The following is a 22057-nucleotide window of genomic DNA, read 5'->3' as shown; positions in this document are numbered from 1 at the left end:
ATCAAACTTCAAAGGAGCCTATCAACTTTAAATTAAGCAATACTTATTCTCTTTTTTTTTTCTGAAAACTAATCTGACTGATTTTAGTGCACTTTTTTTTTCTAACTTATCTAAAAGTAATTTGTTAGGTTATAAAAATTCTGGGCTATATGTAGACACACTTTTATGTTACTTGGTTATAGTCTATGTGCTAGTAAGCCTAAGTAAACATACGTTTCTCGATATAAAATTTTATGATTCCGGATATTTAAAGACAGTAGGGTACTTTTCCGTAGTACTTCTGCTACTTCTTTTAGAGACGTCCTACTCTCCCAAGGTAGGCTGCTGCAACCTCCTGCTGCGTTTGGTGTATAGAACTTTGTCTCTTAAAGTGTGCTATTCAGTACATATAGGGCCTATATTGTTGACTATACTTTTATATCACTAATGGTCACTATCACTAGTAATTAACTTGTCTTCACTTTCACTGCTGAATCCTGGTGGTACATGAAATAGAAATGTTAGCCTTAGCAAAGTGAGTAAAAATTTAGTTTTCATGTCCTACTTATTGTTGAGTGAACTGCTTATTATATTTATGTATGTGTTTGTAAGGAATATACAAACAAAAAAAATTTTCTAAGTTAAGATTGAATTAAAAACTTTCTAAGTCAAAATAAAATAGAATCATTCTAAGTCCAAAGTTGGAAAATTTTGACTAAGTCCAAAAAGTCTTTAATGAAATTATTCTAAGTACAAAATCAACAAATTTCGGCTGAAAAAAAAATCAAAAATTATCTTAAGTACAAAAAGTTAGCAAATTTTGACTAAGTCAAAAAGATTTTTTTTTTTTTGAAATTATACCAAGTACAGAATTTGTGAATTTTGACCAAGTCCAAAAATCTTTCAATGAAATTATGCTAAGTACAAAAATAGTGGAATTTTCTTGAGACAAAAGAAATAGAATTACTCTAAGTCCAGACGTGGAATATTTTGTCCGAGATGAAATTTCCTAACAGTTCATACACAAAGCTACTTTAGAGATTGCCTATAAGTCAAAAGAAGTAGAATCACTCTAAGTCCACTATTGGAATATTTTGACTAAATGCAAATCTCGCTAAGTTAAGGATTTTAAAATTATAAAGTATTAGAGTGTTAGAATTATCCTTCACCAAAAGAAGTAGAATCTCTCTAAGTCCATAATTGGAATATTTTGGCTAAGACAAAAATACTCTAAGACAAAATTTTCTTTTAAGTGTGGAAAATGAAATTTGTTAATCTAGTTGGAAAAATCGTAATTATTACAAGTCCGAAATTTTGGTAAATTTCCAACCAAGTTCACAATTTCATAAAAATTACTATAAGTCCAGAAATTCGAGATTCTCTCTGTAACAAAAGAAATAGAAACGGTGCTAAGTCCAAAAGTGGAATATTTTGTTCAGAGTCTCAGGAATTATTTCTCTGATTACATACAGCAATTTGTCTACACTTATATCATTCCAACCGATCGATGTTGAGAATATCTTTGAGACTTTGAAATATTTTGTTTAACTCAAAATTTTAGGGGCAATAGTTTTATTTTGATACATCCGCGTATAAATCAGAATTGCATTAAGAATATAAGTCCTAGGCATGTATAAGTAAGTGCAAATCTCAGAAAATCGGTTCTAACGGCACCAAAGTATTAGTACAGTTTTAACTTGAGTATAAATGCTACAAGTTTGTAATAATCTTTTGGCCCTTTACTACGACTCAAGAGTACTAACTGCTTTCGGCATATTGTTTCAGAAACATGGCTCCAAAGACAATATGTATCCCAACTAACAGCGTTTCCCGTGTTCTATAGGATTTGCTCCTAAGTTTTCATTTAATAAGACAGTTCAAAATGGTCCTTTACAAATAGTATTTTGATAGCTTATAAATGAAAAGTTACTCCATGCTTGATTCTTAATAAGTTCTGGTTTAAGTATCAAAGATTCAAGTATTTCAACACTTAGAGAATTTTCGAATAAGTAAAAATCATACTAAGTCCGAAGATTTATATATATACTCCGCCACCTAGCACAACTCCTAAATTTCAAAACTCTGACTAAGTCCAGAAATCAAAATTTTGCACATAGCTCAATCATAGATTATTCCAACCCAAGCGTTTTACTAAAGAGAGGCGGACATGGAGGTGCCGGTGTGCTGGTATTCTCTAGGGCCTCTAGAGTGTCAACCAGTGCGAGTGTCCTTATAGGGCGGCGACCAATGGCCACAAATATGCTAGCATTCTCTAGGGCCTCTAGAGTGTCGGCTAGTGCAACTGCTCGTACACGAGGCTCTCAATTGCATTTGTGTCGTGCCTTTCAGTCCCTATCTCTTCAAACGCCTCATAGTCCTAACCTTGCTCTCAAATAGTATCACAGGTTTTGGTAAATCCGATTTTGCCATAGCTACAATTATTCGATTTTGGTAAAAATACCTGCCTTAGGCGGTTCGGGTACGGTAAGGAAAAAAAAGAAGAAAAAAAATTTATGAAGTAAAATTTTTCTAAGATACAACCGGTAAGTTGCACCATTGTGTGTGCGAATGGGGCGTTTGTCCATATTTAGGTATGGAGACCGCTCTTCTATGAGTACTACTAAAACCTAATTTTAATGCAATACACATAGACATTCTCATCGTCGGTTCGTTTATTTAGAATGCTTAACCCTCTATTCCCACAAGTATAATACGAATTTGGTTGAGCTGGTGGAAGCTCAACAAAAGACCCACGCGAAGTATTATGTTGCTTTAACCTAAGAATAAATGGTTGGTTTTGATATTCGATTAGAATCATATAAGTATATTAAGTATTAAGGAAAGAAAATGTTTTTATAAAGTGTATTTATATCACAAGTGCATAAGTTAAGTATGGAAATATTTACAGGATAAGTGTTAAAATTATAAGTAGAGTAGGACAGAAATGTGCCCTAAGTCCCAAGCAGTGAATTGTGCTAAGTGTTAGAGTTCTAACATAAGGCCTGAGCTCAATTCATGCTAAGTACCAAGGGGCCTAAATTTAAACTACAATGCATGCCAAACAACTAAGTCATTACCTTTTTAAAGCCAGAAAGAGAAGTTGATGGTAGGAGAGTTAGTAAATAACTGAATAAATTCAAGAGGTACATGCTATAACATTAGCTCTGGACCAGGATTTTAGTGTTTGTCTGTGCAATTAAATATCTGTGTGTTAATATGTGACGTAAATCAGGCATAGTTGTAGGCATACATATATGTACTGGTTGTTTATATGATTACATTAACTATAAACATAATATCTTTAATAAACATATACTATTAGCAAATCACATACAGATTACCATGAATAGGCTTTCGTTACCCATATATGGTGTCATATAGGTAGAAACAGGCCTATGAATGCATAAATTGATACAAATAATGCCTTGGGCCTAGCTAAAGTAATTGTGTCTTGCCCCTGAGTGCTACTAGTTAATTGCAGGGCACGTGTCAATCAAAGGTTCATAATATGATCTATATAGTGTTGATTTTATATCAAGCATAGATAGATAGTTGTGGATGCGAAGCATTTCTGTAAAAGTCTCATATGTACGTTCAAAGAATTTGAAAATTGAGGATCGCATCTCCATAGCTTCAGGACAAAGTAGCTTCAGGACAAAGTAGCTTCGGGGCATTTACTTAAGAAAATTAGCTTCCTAAAAAAATAGTCTCAAATATGGCCGCTAACCTAACCTAACCTACGTTAGCCTCAGAACATTTATTTAAGAAAAATATCTTCAACTGATAATACATAGGTGGTTTTTAATATCGTGGATTTTGCAAAATGTGGTTAATAGATTTTTACAATTTTTAATATTGTTTTTACAAGTTTTAATAATGTTTTTACAATTTTTTGGTTAGGTTAGGTTAGGTTATTGGCTAGGGGGCCGAGCGCTTTCAGATAGGCAGGCCAGGGGGCCGAGCGCTGCGGCCATGACCTTTATTAAAAGTAAAGGCTACTTTCCTTAGGAGGCTACTTTGTCCTGAAGCTACTTTGTCCTCGAGCTACTTTGTCCTGAAGCTACATTGTCCTGAAGCTACTTTGTCCTGAAGCTACTTTGTCCGAAGCTACTTTGTCTGAAGCTACTTTGTCCAAAGCTACTTTGTCCAAGATCCTTGTCTTTTACTTTATTCAGGGATCCTAATAATGAAATGATGGATAATGAATTGATAAACAACTTATAATGTATAGTAAAACACTATATTTGAATTCACAAAGGATAATTTTAAGACAGTGTGTGTTTAATATAAAATGTACTTTGTAAATTATATCTGTCATTTGACTGTAAATTACACTGGTATTAACAAAGAAAATTAGATAATTTCGATTTGTTGGTTCCAAACTTGTAGTGTCGTAACTTCTCAACCAATAACTCTAATATACCAAATGTATCATTATTGGAGACGTATATTAATTTATCGTCCATTGTCTTATCCTTTATTATCCCTGAATTTGGCGCAGTGGTTTATACAATAACCAAGTGCATTGCTTTAGATTTAGCTTTCAAATATAATATTTAAGCCTTATCCAAATTAGGGATAATGACACCTATGTAAGTGTAGCCCAAAATAAACGAATTAGAAAATTATTATCAAATGTATTGTTCCCTTCTGTTTTACTTCTAAAATGGTTCGGAGACAGCAGACCTAACTTTTGAATCGGGCAAAATATTAGTTAATTTGAAAGATTTTAACATTCCTTAGACAACTATATAGTATATAGAGTTGCTACGCATCTTAGATTGTAGCACAATGAGACTGCAAAGGAATGACAAAGGTGACATGGGACTGTAAATTATACGAGTACCCAAAGTGATAAAACAACATTATCTTATCATTTGGCTCAAAACTTTGTTCCAATCTTGAAGTGTCCTAATTTTTAACCAAAAAATTATTCTATAGAAAGGCTAATTTTGTTTATCCTCATTGGGGATGGATTATACATTGTCTTATACTTTAGGATCTCCGGAACTGACGTATGTAATGACAAACCCAAAGCGTAGAATATCCTTAAACTAATAGAATCAGGGATAAGGGATGGGAAACGTAGGAAAATATTATTTCAGGCCTATTTCAAGCCTAGGCCTATTTCTAGCCTAATAAACCAGTTTTGGGATAGCGCAGTGGTTCGTATAAAATGCTAATGAAAAAGCTGTGTGTGTGTGTGTGTGTAGATAAAGTATAGAATCAAATTCAGGTAGCTAGTTTAAAGTAAAAAACATAACTTTTTATAAACCTATATATTAATGGCTTTTGTTAAAAAGAAGTTTTTTCTCTCCCAAAATTTTTTATCTTTTTCTTTGGTAATTTGAACTGTCAGAAAGCTATCGTTGGGTTTCCCTCAGACAGATTTTAGTTTGTATTATTTGCATTTTTATTAATGAGTAAAAATTTTATTTGAAAATTTCATTGCTAATTAAAATTCAAAATAAATAAATAAATATGCACTTGGATAACATTCTATCAAGTTCTTTGGATACTATACTGGATATAATGTAATGATATATCTGTACTGTGTTGTATTGTACAAAAATTAGGGTGAAGGTGTTGAATCAACTCCGTACTAAATTTTTAAAATTCAAAATACAACATCTAATTTATAAACTACCAAATGAAAATTCGTAGCTACCTTCTTTCCAAAAAAATAATCTTGTTATTTTTGTTTTTTCTATGTGGCCCTTTTTTAATGTTTAACTCTAAGCAGATTTAATAATTAAACTAATGTGATCTAACACCATTTATATTTATTTTTTCGTAGCAGACGAAATCATTATTTTTTCCAGAATTGTCTGCTTCTAAAATTTCCGCCATCTGTGATTTGGGCTTGTTTTGTATCAACCAATCACCAATTGGCTCCGCCAATTGGTGATTGGTTGATACAAAATAAGCCCAAATCACAGAACACTATTGGTTTAGAGCGGTAGCCAATATGAGCCGTCCGCCAGTAAGGTCATTAAATTAGGCAAATGGTAAAAGTTGCATGATCCCTTTCAAAACCAGGCCGAGACCTAATTTATGGCCAGGTTTCCTATCCCTTATCCCTGAATAGAATTCAACATATGAGAAGTGCAAGATTAGATCTGCTGATTTAAAAGGATTTTTTGATCTAAAAAATTGCATCCATTTCTTTTCTCATTTTTTTTCTATTGCTGCACAATATTGTTCAGCTTAAATTTTAAAGGAAAATGTGTCTTTACACAAAATAACTAGGAAACCGCATGAAAATGATTATTAGAATACTTATAAATGGAAGCAGGCCTAATTGAACTCTGCGGTTAAACTGTTAACTGTAATCTCTTTAGATAAAAAAAAAAACATATATCTTTCAAACCATCTGCTTTGAAGACTTTTTCATACTTTTATTATTGCTCTTTTTTTATTTTCTGGTAAAATATAAAACTAGGCAATAAATCATAGCGAGAAAAAAAACTTCTTTACACTTTATCAAAACTTTAAAAGAGTTTAATAAAAAGGCACATAAAGCCCAAACTTGTTCATACTTAAATGTTTAAAATTGAAAGCTTAAAATGGTAATTGCACCACATCAAAATTGTCAGTAGTAATAATAACAAGGATGAAAACATTTATTAAAACAAGAATGTACAAATAAGAAAATAGGATAAACAAACATTATATATATAAGACTATATTTGGATTAACTACTCATTTAACAGAAATATGAAGAAATTTTTATTCAGTGCCAATAAATCTGTAAAACATTTTTCTGTGGAAAGGGCATACATTAAGGAATGGCAATATTTTCGTTTAAAAAATAAGGGTATTTAATTAAATTTTATATTTTCTGGGCTTTGAGTAAAACTTGATAAAAAAATAGCGTAAAAAAACATATTAGGTCGTCCAAAAAGGATTTCATTGAAATTTAAAAAGTTGTGATAAATGACATTGACGTGTAATGAACTAAATTGAATCTTGAAATTATATTAAAAACTCATTTTTATAAAGTAATTACTTGGTACCAAAATAAATACTTTAAGTGATACTAGCGGTTTAGTCCTTGCCTCTAGGGGCTTTGCACCTAGAGGTTTAATCAACCTAAATTTTCGTATTTTATATTTAAAAAGAAAAAGTAAAAAAAAGTTTTTTTTGGGGGTATTTTTAATTTTCTGGGGAGGGGTTTAGGGTGTTCCATCCCCCAAGGAAATAGCTTAAAACCATCACAGGACTAGTATGTATATTCCCTGAAGAGTAGAGCCCAATTAGTTTTGTGGTCTTAAGCTTCAGAAAACAGACATCGTTCTACTTTGTATTAAAGATTAAAGCGTTTTGTGGTAAAATATAACATACCAGTTTAATATAGGATCAACAGTAATTTTATATTTTAGGAAGTAAATAAAGTAGCATTGCAGTATGTTGTTGAGAAGTGTGTTGGTTGTACTCTGCATTTTCTCTGTGAAGGCAGCATACTCAGCATCCCTTGGGGGAACAGGTTAATTTTAATCATATCAAGGATGACAACATCCAAGATGCTGTGAGTATTGGTGCAAAAAATATGACGTAACAAAAAAAATAGCCAATGAGAGGCCGTTATTGACCAATGGTAAAATTTATAGTGGCCTCTCATTGGCTAATTTTTTTGTTACGTCATATTTTTTGCACCAATACTCACAGCATCAACATCCAAAAGTATCAAAGACTTTAAATGATTAAGTGTGGTCAAACAAATAGCGAAGAAGAGCATTATTGCGAAGTTGATGGTTCAAACCTCGGCCTAACTATGCATAAAAATTGAAAACATTAAAAAAATTTCTGCTGCATTTTTGTCAGTTACGCGACATTAATTGTTAGAATCAGGGGATTGCCTTGGTACAAAACATACAATATTGCATTAGGTTAACAAAAGATAAAGATATTTTACAAATACAATTTTATTCTTAAGGTGAGGCATTTAATTTCAATTTCCTTGTTTTATTTAATTTATAGTTCCTGGTAATAGTTTAATTTACATAGCATTCTTCTATCTCAATGTTATTCAGACACATAAAATTGTCAAGAGAAATTCCATCCTTTTAAGATTGAAGATTCTTTATATCTAAGTTGCTTTTAAGTTTTAAATTTATAGGGCTATTCTAATATGACCAATTGTATGGTACATGCAGACACAACAGCAATTAAAGAAAGCTTTGCTCTGCTTTAAAAATCATGAAAAAGTCCAGAAGTAAAAAAGTGTTAAAAAAGTAGGTGTATAGTGGTGTAGTCCTCTAGCTATAAAGATTATCTTTGCTACAAATATTAAGTTAGCAATAGACTTACTTTTCTTGTATAAAAGACTAAATATCTTGTTAAAGAGCCATAAAGTTGTAAAATATAGGACATAAATGTCATAGAATTAAACTTAATTGGGGAGGATGGTTGATTCAATTTAGTAAGGTTTGAAGTACATGTATTACAACGGCTCCTGCTATAACTGCTTACGTCACTAACTTGAAGATTATGTGTTATCTCTTTATTTTGGGGCATTTTTGTTAAACCCCTACATGAAATCACTAACGATTTCGCTCCAAGCCTCCAAAGCAATTTTAATGTTTAAAATAATTTTCTTTTAATTTGCAACTTAAAACTTACTTTGAAAAGGCAGAGATGGAGGAGACATAAAGGGGCACTTGATGTGAGAGGGGAAGTCGACACCCCCTCCATTTTCAATATTTAAAAAGAAAAGCAATTTTAAAATTTAGGAAGTGGACAATTGTATTCCTATGGGCTATTTCTTTTGATACACTTTGTTATGGGATATCATCCAGACAAAGTCAATTATAGAGTAGCTTTAACAGTTAGGGAGTTGAATCCATTTTTATAGAAGCAGAAATATAATCTATGATTATGGTTTGGACCCTCTAAAACTGTAATCTACCTTTCCACTTTCCCCTCTCTTGGTGAAGATATCTTCAACGCCGATATAATTTTTGAAATTTAAGATTCCACTTTCCCCTTTCTTGGTGAAGATATCTTCAACGCCGATATAATTTTTGAAATTTAAGATTCCACTTTTGTCTCTCTTGGTGAAGATATCTTCAACAAGAGAGACAAAAGTGGAATCTTATATTTCAAAAATCGTATCGGCGTTGAAGATATCTTCACCAAGAGAGGGGAAAGTGGAAGGGTAGATTACAGTTTTAGAGGGTCCAAACCATAATCATAGATTATATTTCTGCTTCTATAAAAATGGATTCAACTCCCTAACTGTTTAATACAAAAGAAACAAACAAACAGTAGACGTACTCTAATCAAATTATGGAAATAAAAAATAAACAAAAGTAGGCTGATTGACATGGATTTTTCATAGAAATACACAATGTGACACAAAAATAATACAATACATCATTCATTGAAAATAATAATATGTCTGTGCAAAAACCCTAGACAAAAATGACCACCCCTCCAAAAAAAAGTTTTTCTTTCCTTTTTTTAAAAAGTAAAACTAAAAGTAACGGGTTGACTACCTTTTCCCCCTTCTTTACCCAAGTGGCTCTAGGGGTCTCTAGGGGCGTAGCTGCAAACTGTACATATAATAAGAAAAACCACAATTATATTATGTCTTTCATTATTTTGTACTCTGCTGCTACATTTGTTTTAAGCAAAACTTCTGTATAAGTTTACAAACTACTATTTTTCAATTTGTAATCCGTCAGTCTGTGTTAGTTTTACTCAGCTTTAAATTAGATGGATTTTACTTTCATGTATGGCCTTAAAACCGATCAATATCCACTTAATTAGAACCGGTTCTCAGCTATACTGAAAATTTATGTATTACATCGTATTACATACAATAAAGTAAGAATATTAAAATAAATATTATAAGATTAATACCAGTTTTCTTAGTCCGGGCCTTCGGCCTCTGGGGGCAAACAAAATTTCATATTAATGTCCGCGGATTACTGTCTAAAATAAAATGCGATAAATTAACTATTCTGTAATCTATTATGTATATTCTTTTAACGAATTTTTATTTAGAGTCTGAGTCTCATAACCAAGCCTTGGAGGATTTTGAGGATTATTTGGCTGACTACCATGACTATCAGGCATTGCAATCATTTCAAATAAATAATATCGCTTAACAATTTTTCTTTCATGGTGAAGCTTCTTATAGTTCCATGGAAGGTTTCTAGCTATATTGGGGAGGATACCTCCAATCACCCAAGAAAATTCGTTTTTAGTGAAAGAGACCTTTCAAATTTTTTTATTTTTTTTATTCAAGTAAATTTGGGATGTATTTTGCACGGAATTTGTAACTGGAAAAAGTGTCTTAACCCTTAACGGTCGGGGGGGGGGGGGGGGGCGTTGAACGCCCCCCCATCCGGTTTTTTCTATCTCATTTTTTGTGTGTGAAAGATAAAGAGCCCAAACTGCTTGACTTTTTAAGTGTGGGTATGAGACATAACTGAGAGTTGAAATTAAAATGCTCCTGTGGCCGCAATCTTTGACTTCAAATTTCAAACTTAAGCTTTTATTAAATGTCTACATAATGTATTAAAATTTCATAAAGATCCGCCGCCGTTTTCCCGCCGACCGCCGACTGCGGCGGCTGGCAACTGCCAATTACAGCTGCGACCGCTGAAATTTATATTTTGATATTTCAAATATAAAATTTACATAAAGATAAACATTTTCTGCAAAAAAATTTTATTCTAGCTTTAAAAATAAAAAAATTACAGCCGTTTGAAATTTTTAAGTAAAAAAGGACCTAAAAACAAAAGTTGTTAAATAAAAGGGTGAAGGAAGCGAAAATTGACCTTGACTTACTTAAGGTCGGAAATTCATCATAACACAGGGCACAAAATTTTTTAGCCCTCTAGCTCTAATAGGAACTGAGATAATAGGGGGGGCGTTGAACGCCCCCCTCCCCGCCGACTGATTAAGGTGCGGCAAGGGGCCCGACTGTTAAATAAAAGGGTGAAGGAAGCGAAAATTGACCTTGACTTACTTAAGGTCGGAAATTCATCATAACACAGGGCACAAAATTTTTTAGCCCTCTAGCTCTAATAGGAACTGAGATAATAGGGGGGGCGTTGAACGCCCCCCCTCCCCCCGACTGATTAAGGTGCGGCAAGGGGCCCGACTGTAAGGGGTTAAAAATCAGCCATGTGACGTCATAAAAATGAGGCAGATGAGAGGAAAAATGGGAAAGAAAACACCTAAAAAAGAGATGGATAATCCCTAATTTTTATGACGTCTCATGGCTGATTTTTGAGACACTTTTTCCAGTTACCGAAATTTTGTAGATAGGTTGACCTTGAATGCGTTGTTTATCTAAATCACTGTTAATTAATCTAAATAATCTAATAAACAATTTATTGTGATTGTATTATTATTTTCCTTTTTAAAAAACTTCTTAATGATTGCAATTTAATTGGAAGGATGCATTTGACAAGAGAGGTGGACGTCGCTCACTAGTTGGTAAGTTCTTTTTAATTATAACTTTGTATCCGATTAATGTCCGTGGATTAAAACTAATTTTGAGTCATACTGAAAATCCAGTGTCGTATTCACTGTACCTAATATAAAAAAACGTATCCCTCTTCAATTTTCAATTGATACCCTAAATTGTATTAAGAATTTGAAATCAAATAATAGTGTTAGAAATTTCAACACAGCCGAGTCCCCACAAAAGAATAAAAAACAATGCTAGCAGACAAAAAGTGTATCCACCACTTAGGCCAGATGGCTGGCTGATTACATATCTACTGGCGGTTTCACCCTTAGCCTCTAGGGGCTTTGCCTCAAGAGGTAATTTTTAAAAAAAGTACGCCTGGAGCTGCCACCAATAATTTCAAATAATTTTTAAAAAATTGGGGGGAGGTCTTTTTAGGGGTGTTGGGGGTGTCCCACCCCCCCAAGAATATAGCTTAAAACCAACACAGGACCAGTAAATATATTCCCTAAAGAGTAGAATCCAATCGGTTCAGCGGTTACCGAGATCGCTTCAGACGAGCGGACGGACAGACATCCATTCTTCTTTGTATTACAGATTCTTATACATATTTGTTTAGACCAACTGTCTGCTTTGATGAAGAACATGAAGAATGGAGAACTCAGTGTTAACAAAAGGGCTCCGGGAGGACCCAAAGTTGGTAAGAATAAAGGATAACGGATAGGCATTTGAAATTACACAGGTACCCAAAGTTTTATAGGTACGTTATCTTAGTTGTTGGCTTAACAACCATGGGGATCTTAATTGAATTTTGATTGGTTGTATCAAATTTAGTAGTGTTCAAACTTGAAACTTGAAACTTTATCTACATGCATTGGAAATGCAAATCAATCTATCATTTATTGTCTTTTCTTTTAGGGATAGGACACTAAGAGACAAAATCAACCTGTATGTTAAATAGTTTGGACACTTTTAGTTAGAATTAACCCTTTAAGATGTAATAAAAGTAAGAAAAAGTATTTATTAAGCCAACGAATGAGAGAACGCAGATAAAATGTGAATTCGGATGCCGATTTAACAGTTTTTTATTTATCAATAAAAAGCAAAATGAAAGACGGTGGACTGATTGACACGGTTATATATAGAGTAGCTTTACATAGAATAATCATAATATTTTTCTAGGAATTCTGAATTATCTGTATGATCTTGCAAGAAAGTATAAGGTAATTATTCAATTAAAACTTTCATAATTTATGTACATAAGTTATAACTATTTTGCTAATACTCAGATTAAATGTAGCGCAGTTAATCCATAGTTAAGAAATGCTTGTCCATTTAACCTTACACCCAAAACCTTGAACGTAGCAACTCTACTATCGATTTGAGAAAAGGAATGTATGTTCATTATATCTTATTATATTAAGTAATACGAATTTTTTGTCTAATCGATATTGTTTTCCTTTACAATAAATCCTCTTATAAATCCAGGAAAGGTTTTTAACTATTTAGGGGAGGGTACCAAGAGAAATTGCCCCTAAAAAATTACCCCCTCCCCAAAAAAAATATTTTCCCAACTTTTTCTTTTAAAACCAAAATTGAATGTGGGATCGACTTCTCAGCAAGTGTCCTCTAGGGGCGTAGCTGCTAGTAACAAATAAAGCATCAAGTCCATATAACCAACGTAAAGCAATTAAAACAATTTTAAGACATATTGACATTGAATTGTTTGCCTAAACTTTTAAAATGACTAAATTCTTAAATATTTTATCCTCTTCGCTCTCGTTTGTTAAGCTTCGATTTTATGGATGTTGTCATCCTTGTTAAATAATAATATTATAGAATAATACATAACTAACTTTATCCCAAGCTTAGTTTCCAAATTAATCAATTTGCCCCCCTAACTTTTTCCCTTCTTATACATTCTACACAGAAGACTAAATATTTGAAAAGGAGATATCTTAACATTTAGTTTAATTTTTAAAGAATTACAAAAAAGAACCAAGACATTATTTTTGTGCTTTTAAAGCATCTTATAATAATGTAAGTTTTTTTTGCATATTTGTTTTGTAAAAGCATGTTTTATCATCTTTAAAACTTATGCTTTGTGGTAAATTAGTTATTTTAATCTGGTATAAAATTGTATTTTAATAAATATCATACTCTGAGAAATGTACATTTATTTATTATGCAGTTTATCCTTATATTAAAGTAATAGGATGCCTTTTAGAGGTAGCGCAGCTTAACCCTCCCTAGAGAAAACACATATAAAAATTCCAGACCCCCAATTTTTTTTGTCTTTTCTCATAAAAAAACAAGGATGACAACATCCATAAAAGCGAAGCTCTGAAACGGTAGGACAAACGGACACTTGTATAATGTCAGAACTGAATAATCAGAATGCGAATGTATAAGAGTCAAAGCAAAATTGTAAGTAAATTTGTTGAAAAACTGCTTGATACAGGATAATGTTTATGGACATACTTACATTTTTAGGAATTGATTATAGAGTTGCTTCGCTTTTAATATTGTACTTTGTTGTCCCAGGAATCAGTATACCAAAAATCAGACCAATCGGATAATTAGGTCACATACAAATTTGTTGTTAAAAATGCAAAAAAATCAACATGTTTAAAATGGACGTACGGACATTCTGGTAATGATTATAGAGTTGCTACGCTTTCTAACTCGTACCTAACTATTACAGGAATCACCATGCAAAATTTGAAATCGATAGGACAATTCTAACATGCCTAAATTAACGAAAAAAGCTATTTAAAAAAGAAAAAAAATCAACATGTTTAAAATGGACGTACGGACATTTTGGTAATGATTATAGAGTTGCTACGCTTTCTAAATCGTAACTAACTACTAAAGGAATCACCATGCAAAATTTGAAATCGATAGGACAATTCTAACATGTCTAAATCAACGAAAAAAGCTATCCGTGACGGACGGACGGACGTACGGACGGACCGACCCTAATTATAGAAAAGCTTCGCTTTTAAAATTAAAAATAAGATTAGAAGGTTGGCTTACTTCATGAATAAACAGTTACAGCCACTCCCCGACTCAGCCTACACATTTTGATTTATCCAACTTGGGCCGAAGGCAACAATAGTCTGCTGCAACCTTTTATTTAGTCGCAGCCACAGCTGCGGCTGAATGCCAATCCCAGAAAAGCACCCATATTGCCAAATAAATTGAAAATTATTTTTTAATTTTAGCGTGGAATGAAGGGTGACCCACGAGCTGTTATGTACCAGTACAGGTGAGACATATTAGTGTACAAGGTAGGCTGCTACCAACTTACCTGCACCGAGAAAGTGTAGGTAGGGAGGGTCTGTGAATTACTTTTTGATTACAAGATTGATAAAGGTATATCGTTCATTGGCTCAAAAACTTACAGGGATCTCAATGGATAAGACAATTGCCCGTAAATTGATGTACATCCCCAATGATGATATACAACATATCCTCTTCTATAGAATAAATTTAGTTAATGAAACTCAACCAATCAAATTTCCCAATATCCATAAAGGTGTTAAGCCAACGAATAAGAAAATGTTATTATAAAACTTTCAGGACTAGTATAATAAATAGCAAAATATATAATAAACCTATTTAAATAAAAAAAGAATATAATGATTATTTAGATTTTTTTACAAATTAAAAAAATTAATGGATTTTTAAAGATGCATATAATCTTACTTTATCTACATAAAAAGATTGACCTTAAACATAAAACTAAAACTTTAACAAGGACCTCGCAGTCAATGAAATGGTAGCAGATATAAAAGAAATAACTTTTATGTTTGCCTCCGCTTTTAATTTTAGATATCCTCAATGACTTAAACGGAAGTTTATAAACCTAAAATCTAAATATTATCCCATTATAAAGTAACAGGTTGTCTACATGTCTGTATGTTGCTAAGTATCTTGCTAACTGCTGGACCATTAAAGCTTTTTTAGATCCCCCACTACTCTTATTTAATAGGAATTACAATTACTTTTGAAGCCCTATTCTCTTTCTTATCTGTTTTTTTAATGCCTATAACATTCGATACAAAACCAATATACTTTACACAAATTGAAGAAAATCTACGCACTAAAGGCGACATTGTATCATTACTAAGATAAGAAGGGGGACAATTAGTGTTATAACCATCGTTAAGACTAATTGAAATATGTCAAAATCTAGAAATGGCTGAAATATTACCCACTACTTAACATTACTGTTCCATCATTTCCGTATAAAAAGTTGTCAACAGTGCAAACAAAAATCCGATTGGCTGATCAATTCTAAAAAGTATATGAGAATGTTGTTCTTTTCAAGTAGTCAAAAAACCTATTCCAAACTTTATATATCCTCTCTATTAAGAATTTTCATCCACCCCCTTCCTTTTAAAAAAGCTTAGACGTACTTGTAGCTAATACAAGCTTTTTCAAAATCGCAGCATTTTTATAATTAGGGTCGGTTCGTCCGACCATAACTGATAGTTAGTTTAGGCTTGTTAGAATTCAAGCCTGAATATTGATTCCTTGGCATTATTAGGTAAAATTTGCAAGAGTAACAACTGTTTCATTATTAACAAAAGTATAATTGTATTTCAAAACGATAAAAAATATGATTAAACAAATGTTTAATATCATTTAGTTGCCCTATTTTCAGTTTTTTTTTATAAATAGTTATTTCTTTATAAAAGCAAAACATCTCTATAATAAAGTATGTTTGTATCTGTCATTGCCCATTTGTGATTTTGTTGAGCTTCTTTTATGGATGTTGTCATCCTTGTTTTTTTTATTAAAATATAAATGTATCAACCATTCAAATGTATAAAAAATATGAATTCAAATAAACCATTTTTATTTATAATAATTTATAATTTTTCTTTTCTAACACTGTTCGTTCTTATTTTTTATTTAAAGTTTGTTAATTATAATAATTTTTATTCTTTATTATTTTTGCGAAAATACGAAACATTTTTTCATGTAGAATTGATGGCTCAACCTTTATGATATCCGAATGGTCCGACGGATTTATTTTTATGTTGAATAAAGGATATTTCAGTGTACATTTATGCCCTTAAATGTTTAAATGTCCAAAAAGAGGGATGTGCAGTTTTAAATCAGAAAAGGAATATACTAAATATACATTATACAATAAGTAAACGTTATTTTATTCGTTCATCCAATTTTATCTATTCCCAACAACAACGCTCGTTTACCTAAATTTAAGTCTGTCCAGTAAGACAGGGAAAATGTATTTTCTCGTATTCATTCGAATCCGGTGGATAGGAACCGGTTCTCATCCATACGAAAAAACTATGTCTAGCATCGTATTATATCCAGCTTTCTACAAATATAAAAATGTACAATCATAAGATCACCTCGGGGCACCTCGGGGCAAAAAAAACAAGTTTTAATTTTATAATTGTACATTCTATATCCGCGGAAAGCCGTTTATAATACGATGCGAGAAATAACTAATACTGTTTACCAAAGTTTAAACATGTACTCTTATTTTGAGGACTTTTTATCAAATCTTGACCAGAAGTGTCAAAACTTTTCCATTAAAGTTTTAATCTACGGAAGGGGTAATTTTTTTTGCCGTGGTTTTATACCTTGTCAATCTAAACATTATGTAATTAGTTTTAAGTATGCACACCCCTTCATAAAAAAGCTCTTGTATGATTTACAATTCACAATGTGGTAAATAAGGATAAAAAAGATTTAGTTGTTTTATAATTTTTTAAACTTTTGACACCTTCCACCCCATCCCTCCCCTCCCCCTCAATGTTAGAGTTAAAAAGAGATATGTAAAGTTATCAAAACTTAGTACTTTTTTGATATATTATTTCTTAATACATTACGTCAAGATGTAATTTGAAATTTGTAATTTAAAATATATTTCAATTTTTAGTCCTTCTTTGCCCAGTGTGTGTTGGTTATGCGCTAAAATTAATATGTGTAATGGTTGTTATAAGTGGTCCTACATTGCAGTATACAAAACAAAACAAAAATATATATGAACTTATAAAGTTTAACCGTAATTATGATATCATATATTAAAAGCTTTGGATTCCAAAAAATATTTTAAAATGTTCCAAAAAATATTTCCCAATTTGAAGGGGAAATACATGAGCTCCTCAAACTATTTGAAACCCAAAAAACACCGCCTTTTACCCCATTCTCCATTAGAAATTTTATCTTCTTTATATTCCCTAGTAATCAGTAAATACATACAATTTGAATAAAAAAAAACAAGGATGACAACATCCATAAAAGCGAAGCACTGAAACTGTATGACTAACGGACATTAACACTTATATAGTGTCAGAACTGAATAAACATAATATAAATGTATAAGAGTCGAAGCAAAATTGTAAGTAAATTTGTTAAAATAGCTTGATACAGGATAATGTTTATGGACATACTTACTTTTTAGGACTTGATTACAGAGTTGCTTTGCTTATAATATTGTACTTTGTTGTCTCAGGAATCAGTATACCAAAAATCACATCAATCGGATAATTAGATCACATACAAATTTGTTGTTAAAAAAAGTAAAAATATCAACATGTTTAAAATGGACGTACGGACATTCTTGTAGTGATTATAGAGTTGCTACGTTTTATAAATTGTACCTAATTACTTCAGGAATCACCATGCAAAGTTTGAAATCGATAGGTCAATTCTAACATGCCTAATTTAACGGAAAAAGCTATCCTTAACGGATGGAAATATAAACGGACTTTCGGACTGATAAACGGACCGACCCTAATCATAGAAAAGCTTCGCTTTTAAAAACATTTCAATAATTTTTGTTGGTTTTATAAGACAACATTTTACTATTGAATGAGTTGTTGCTTATTTTGAAAACACGGACAGAATATAATTATGTAATTTGTTTGAATTTTTAATCATTTTTTATCTCTTTAAGAGGGTATTAGGTTCGAGTATTGACTTAAAAGATTGTTATGATTGTTGTTGTTGTTACTGCTTCTTTGTCAGACATTTAAAAATAATCCATTTCAAAAATTTGTTTTTGCATCATAAACATAAGGGAAGTCATAACACAGATGATATTAATGCCAATTATGATCTTTAAATAAAAGTATGTATTTTTGTTTAATGATACATAGTCGACATAAACCTTTTAAATTTGTATAAAAAAAATTGCAGAATTCCATAACCTTTCTTATTCTTAAAGAATTAATGATGTTTACAAGTAAATTTCGAATGGAAAGGAGGAAATGATACTAAATTTTCTAGCTGAGATTAGAAAAAAAGGTTTAACTTTAAAGTCAGAGGTCTTAAGAAATGGTCGAAAAATTTATGTAATCCATAACGATGATAAAGAAAATTGCTATTTCTATTTAATAAAATTTTATCATTGTTAATCCCCATTATTTAACCTAAACAACCACGAGAAGAAAGAATTACCCTACAAATAGAAGCAAACGTGTAGGATAGCAAACTTCTTAATAAAACCTTGGGTACAAGAATATTTCAAATCCATTATCCCCTACCTCCCTGCTTTTTGCTCACTTTATCACATGTTTTACTCACGTTTACATATCATACATTTGCCCCTTCTTATCTGATAGAATTGACAAAAAAAGAGTAATTACGTTTAATTGACAAGATACATTTGCTTTTGTTTTCAATATGTACTTTGCTTTAAATTATTATTGTGTTAAAAACATACTATTTTAGTTTTAAAAGCGACGCTTTTCTATTATTAGGGTCGGTCCATGCATTTATAACGAATAACTCTTAGCGTTAATTTTTAGTTACTTTAATCTAATCATTGCAATCGCTCTATGTTTATTAATCTTCGTTTATCCGACTAATTTTTTAGCCTCGATTTATTGTCACCCTTGCTATTTTGATAAAATTCTTACCAAACCTTTTTTGTTGTTTGTGACTTGAACTACTATGATTTATTAATCAATTTTAATAAAAGACTTTTAAATAAAGGGAAGGGATGTAATCAAAATATTTTTGAATACAGGATGTTCAAATTTGGCATCATCCAATTAAAAATAAGAATAGAAAATAATATTTCAGGAGGAATTACTGAATACAAACTCACAAATAACTCTTCTAATCCCCATAAGAAGGTAAGCTTTTTTTCTGATAGTAGCAAAGCTTCTCTATAGGGCATTTAAGTTGGTTGATTAGTCTGATATTCTAATTGATGATTATAGCGCCTTCGGTAGAAGTACCGGCAGTTAAATTAACAATTAACTTTTTGGGTTGTACTAGCTTTATTTGGAGAATGGATTTAGTAATACTTGGATGTTACGACGGATTATTATTTACTCTAATAAAGTGATCTTGTAGCTAGCTGGCTAAAATAACGACCCTCCCCCCCCCTCTACAACCTCCTTACCCCATCTCATCCTATCCTACTGGATAAAGGAACTTACCAATAAATGATATCCATGTTAGCAACCTAAATTGACGACAATTATTCTACTGTTATATCATCCACGTATATTCTATATCTGGAGGTTATTATTGTGCATTATAAGTGTCTGTTTATGGGCAAATACATTCCCCCAATGAAGACGTGTGAGAATATAGGTATATTAACGATAGACAAGTACGTATTTTCTATATCTAGATTAAAGACAAGTCCAAAGGTTTCGTTTTTATAGACATATTCGAACTCGTCCTTGTTATGATAAAACTTTAATTTATTGTTTGTATGTTAAGGTACAATGTTTCAAAAAAAGTTTCCCACGTATATTTAAAAAGATGTTTAGCAAAAAAGTCTTGTAATGGCTAATCAGACATTTATTGGTTAACATCAAGTACATAAGATAAAAATCCGAATTAATTTCGTTATTGGTATGAGCTGGCTCAAAACAAAAACAAAAACGTTAAGATAAGAACTTTTAATTAATGTCTATTCAGGTGCTTTCACTCATACCTACTACGTAGCTTTGAAACCTCTTCTATCCCCTTTATTTTAGATTTTGAGATGGGGAAGGGGGGGGGAGATTACTTATAAACCTAACCTAAAAAGCATCATAATCTCAAAAATAAGCTAGAAGAGTTTTACAAGTTTGCTATGAATACGTTCTCAAAATATTAAATACAAAAAGGGGGGGGGGGCGGGGGTTATAGGTGGTCCATTCATCTGTTCGTGAGTAATTATATATAAAGAAAATCACGAAACCTATGCATGTTTTTCAGCTGTCGTTGGGGAGCAACACATCGTAAAATTGACGACCTCTCCATTTGCCCCCCAAATACTATTTTAGATTTAATTTGCTTGTTGGTTATACCTTATTCCTGGTTTTAAGCAAGTGAATTATATCTGCTAAAAGTTCTATAAATTGCAAAAAGTAGATAAGATCTTTTAAATTAGAATGAAATTACCTTAATAATTTACTTCCATGTGCTAATCTATATTTTTTACTTTTAGTTTAATCTTGTGAGAGGAAGAAGTAATATTAAGAGCTCATAAATCAAGTAAATCAGATCCAAAGAAAACCCAAAAAGAAACCAACACTATTTCATACAGGGTGACCTATCAAAAAGTAACTTTCCTACAAATATTTTTTTTTAAATTACTTTATTATGAAAAGTTTTGTTAGTAATAATTTTACTTTTAAACATTTTCAAAGATTAAAGATATCAAAGTATAAATTTGGAATTTGAAAGTTCTATTTTTGGTCACCTAGTATCAACAAAAAGGAATTAAAATTTCCTCTCTCTGCCTCTCTATCATAAAATGTATGTTAACACATAATAGACTGTCTCATATATTTACTTTTTTTCAGTAAATTTTGGGACATCCTATAAGTAAATATTCGTTTTTTTTTTATAAAAAAAATGTCACTGTATTGTAAAGATGTAGACTTGTATTGTGGCTTTCCTTAAATCAAATAAAATGTGCCAATCTTATTTTAATGAATATTTCATAATCAAATTAATATAATAAATATAAAAATCATCCAATTTTATTATTTTGGTATAAAAATTTTTAAAATTGAAAGAAATATTTCTAAGAGGATATTACCGGAGAACTCAATTAGTTTAGCAGGTTTTTAAATTCTTAAGCTTCAGACAAAAAACTTTAGTACTTTATATAATAGGGTATTCTGATTTTTAAGTACTGACATTCTATATACAAGTGTTAATGTTCGTTTATCCTACTGCCTAATTTTAGAGCTCTCCTTTTGTGGATACTGTCATCCTTAATATATTCAGAAATAAACCAAAACAATCCCAAATCTATGACCATAACTATATAAGCAAAGTGTTGATGGTTTGTATCTGAGCAACCCCTACTATCTTAATGGTCTGTGCCCGCATAATGTTTTATTGAGTAGAAATTGTTTGTTTATGATGAAAAATAGAATATTATGACCATCATTATTATCACGTAATAGTCTATGTAAATAGTGACCTCACAAGTATTAAATGAATAGTATGTACACTTTTTAAAGCCTAGCTTTTTTATGATCATTATATATTACGCTCATAGAGGAGGGGGATAATGGGCTGTTTATTACACTAGTTCTCAAAATAGTATGATAATGTTTTACTATTATTTACTAATGGCTTAACAAATTTAGGGAATTTGTGAATTTTTATTATTTGGTACATTAAGTTCATTAAGTGTCCAAACGTTTCAAC

At 31.4% G+C, this 22057-nt stretch overlaps 1 protein-coding gene across 1 annotated transcript in view; it reads left to right on the top strand.

Annotated features, from left to right (window-relative positions):
- The window catches only part of LOC145324990 (uncharacterized), a 37638-nt gene extending 16316 nt beyond the window's left edge, over nt 1-21322 (top strand). The window contains exons 2-9 of the mRNA XM_080167766.1: nt 7362-7465; nt 9988-10055; nt 11391-11430; nt 12024-12104; nt 12587-12627; nt 14629-14672; nt 19475-19527; nt 20841-21322. Coding sequence (XP_080023892.1) covers nt 7387-7465; nt 9988-10055; nt 11391-11430; nt 12024-12104; nt 12587-12627; nt 14629-14672; nt 19475-19487 — 366 coding nt within the window. The 5' untranslated portion in view covers nt 7362-7386 and the 3' untranslated portion in view covers nt 19488-19527; nt 20841-21322. The remainder of the gene's footprint in view (nt 1-7361; nt 7466-9987; nt 10056-11390; nt 11431-12023; nt 12105-12586; nt 12628-14628; nt 14673-19474; nt 19528-20840) is intronic.
- Nucleotides 21323-22057: the final 735 nt, after the last annotated feature.

Source organism: Acartia tonsa, chromosome 7 (assembly GCF_053477335.1).
Source record: "Acartia tonsa isolate MP-2025a chromosome 7, ASM5347733v1, whole genome shotgun sequence".
Classification (NCBI taxonomy): domain Eukaryota; kingdom Metazoa; phylum Arthropoda; class Copepoda; order Calanoida; family Acartiidae; genus Acartia; species Acartia tonsa.
This window is presented reverse-complemented; position numbering and strand designations above follow the sequence as displayed.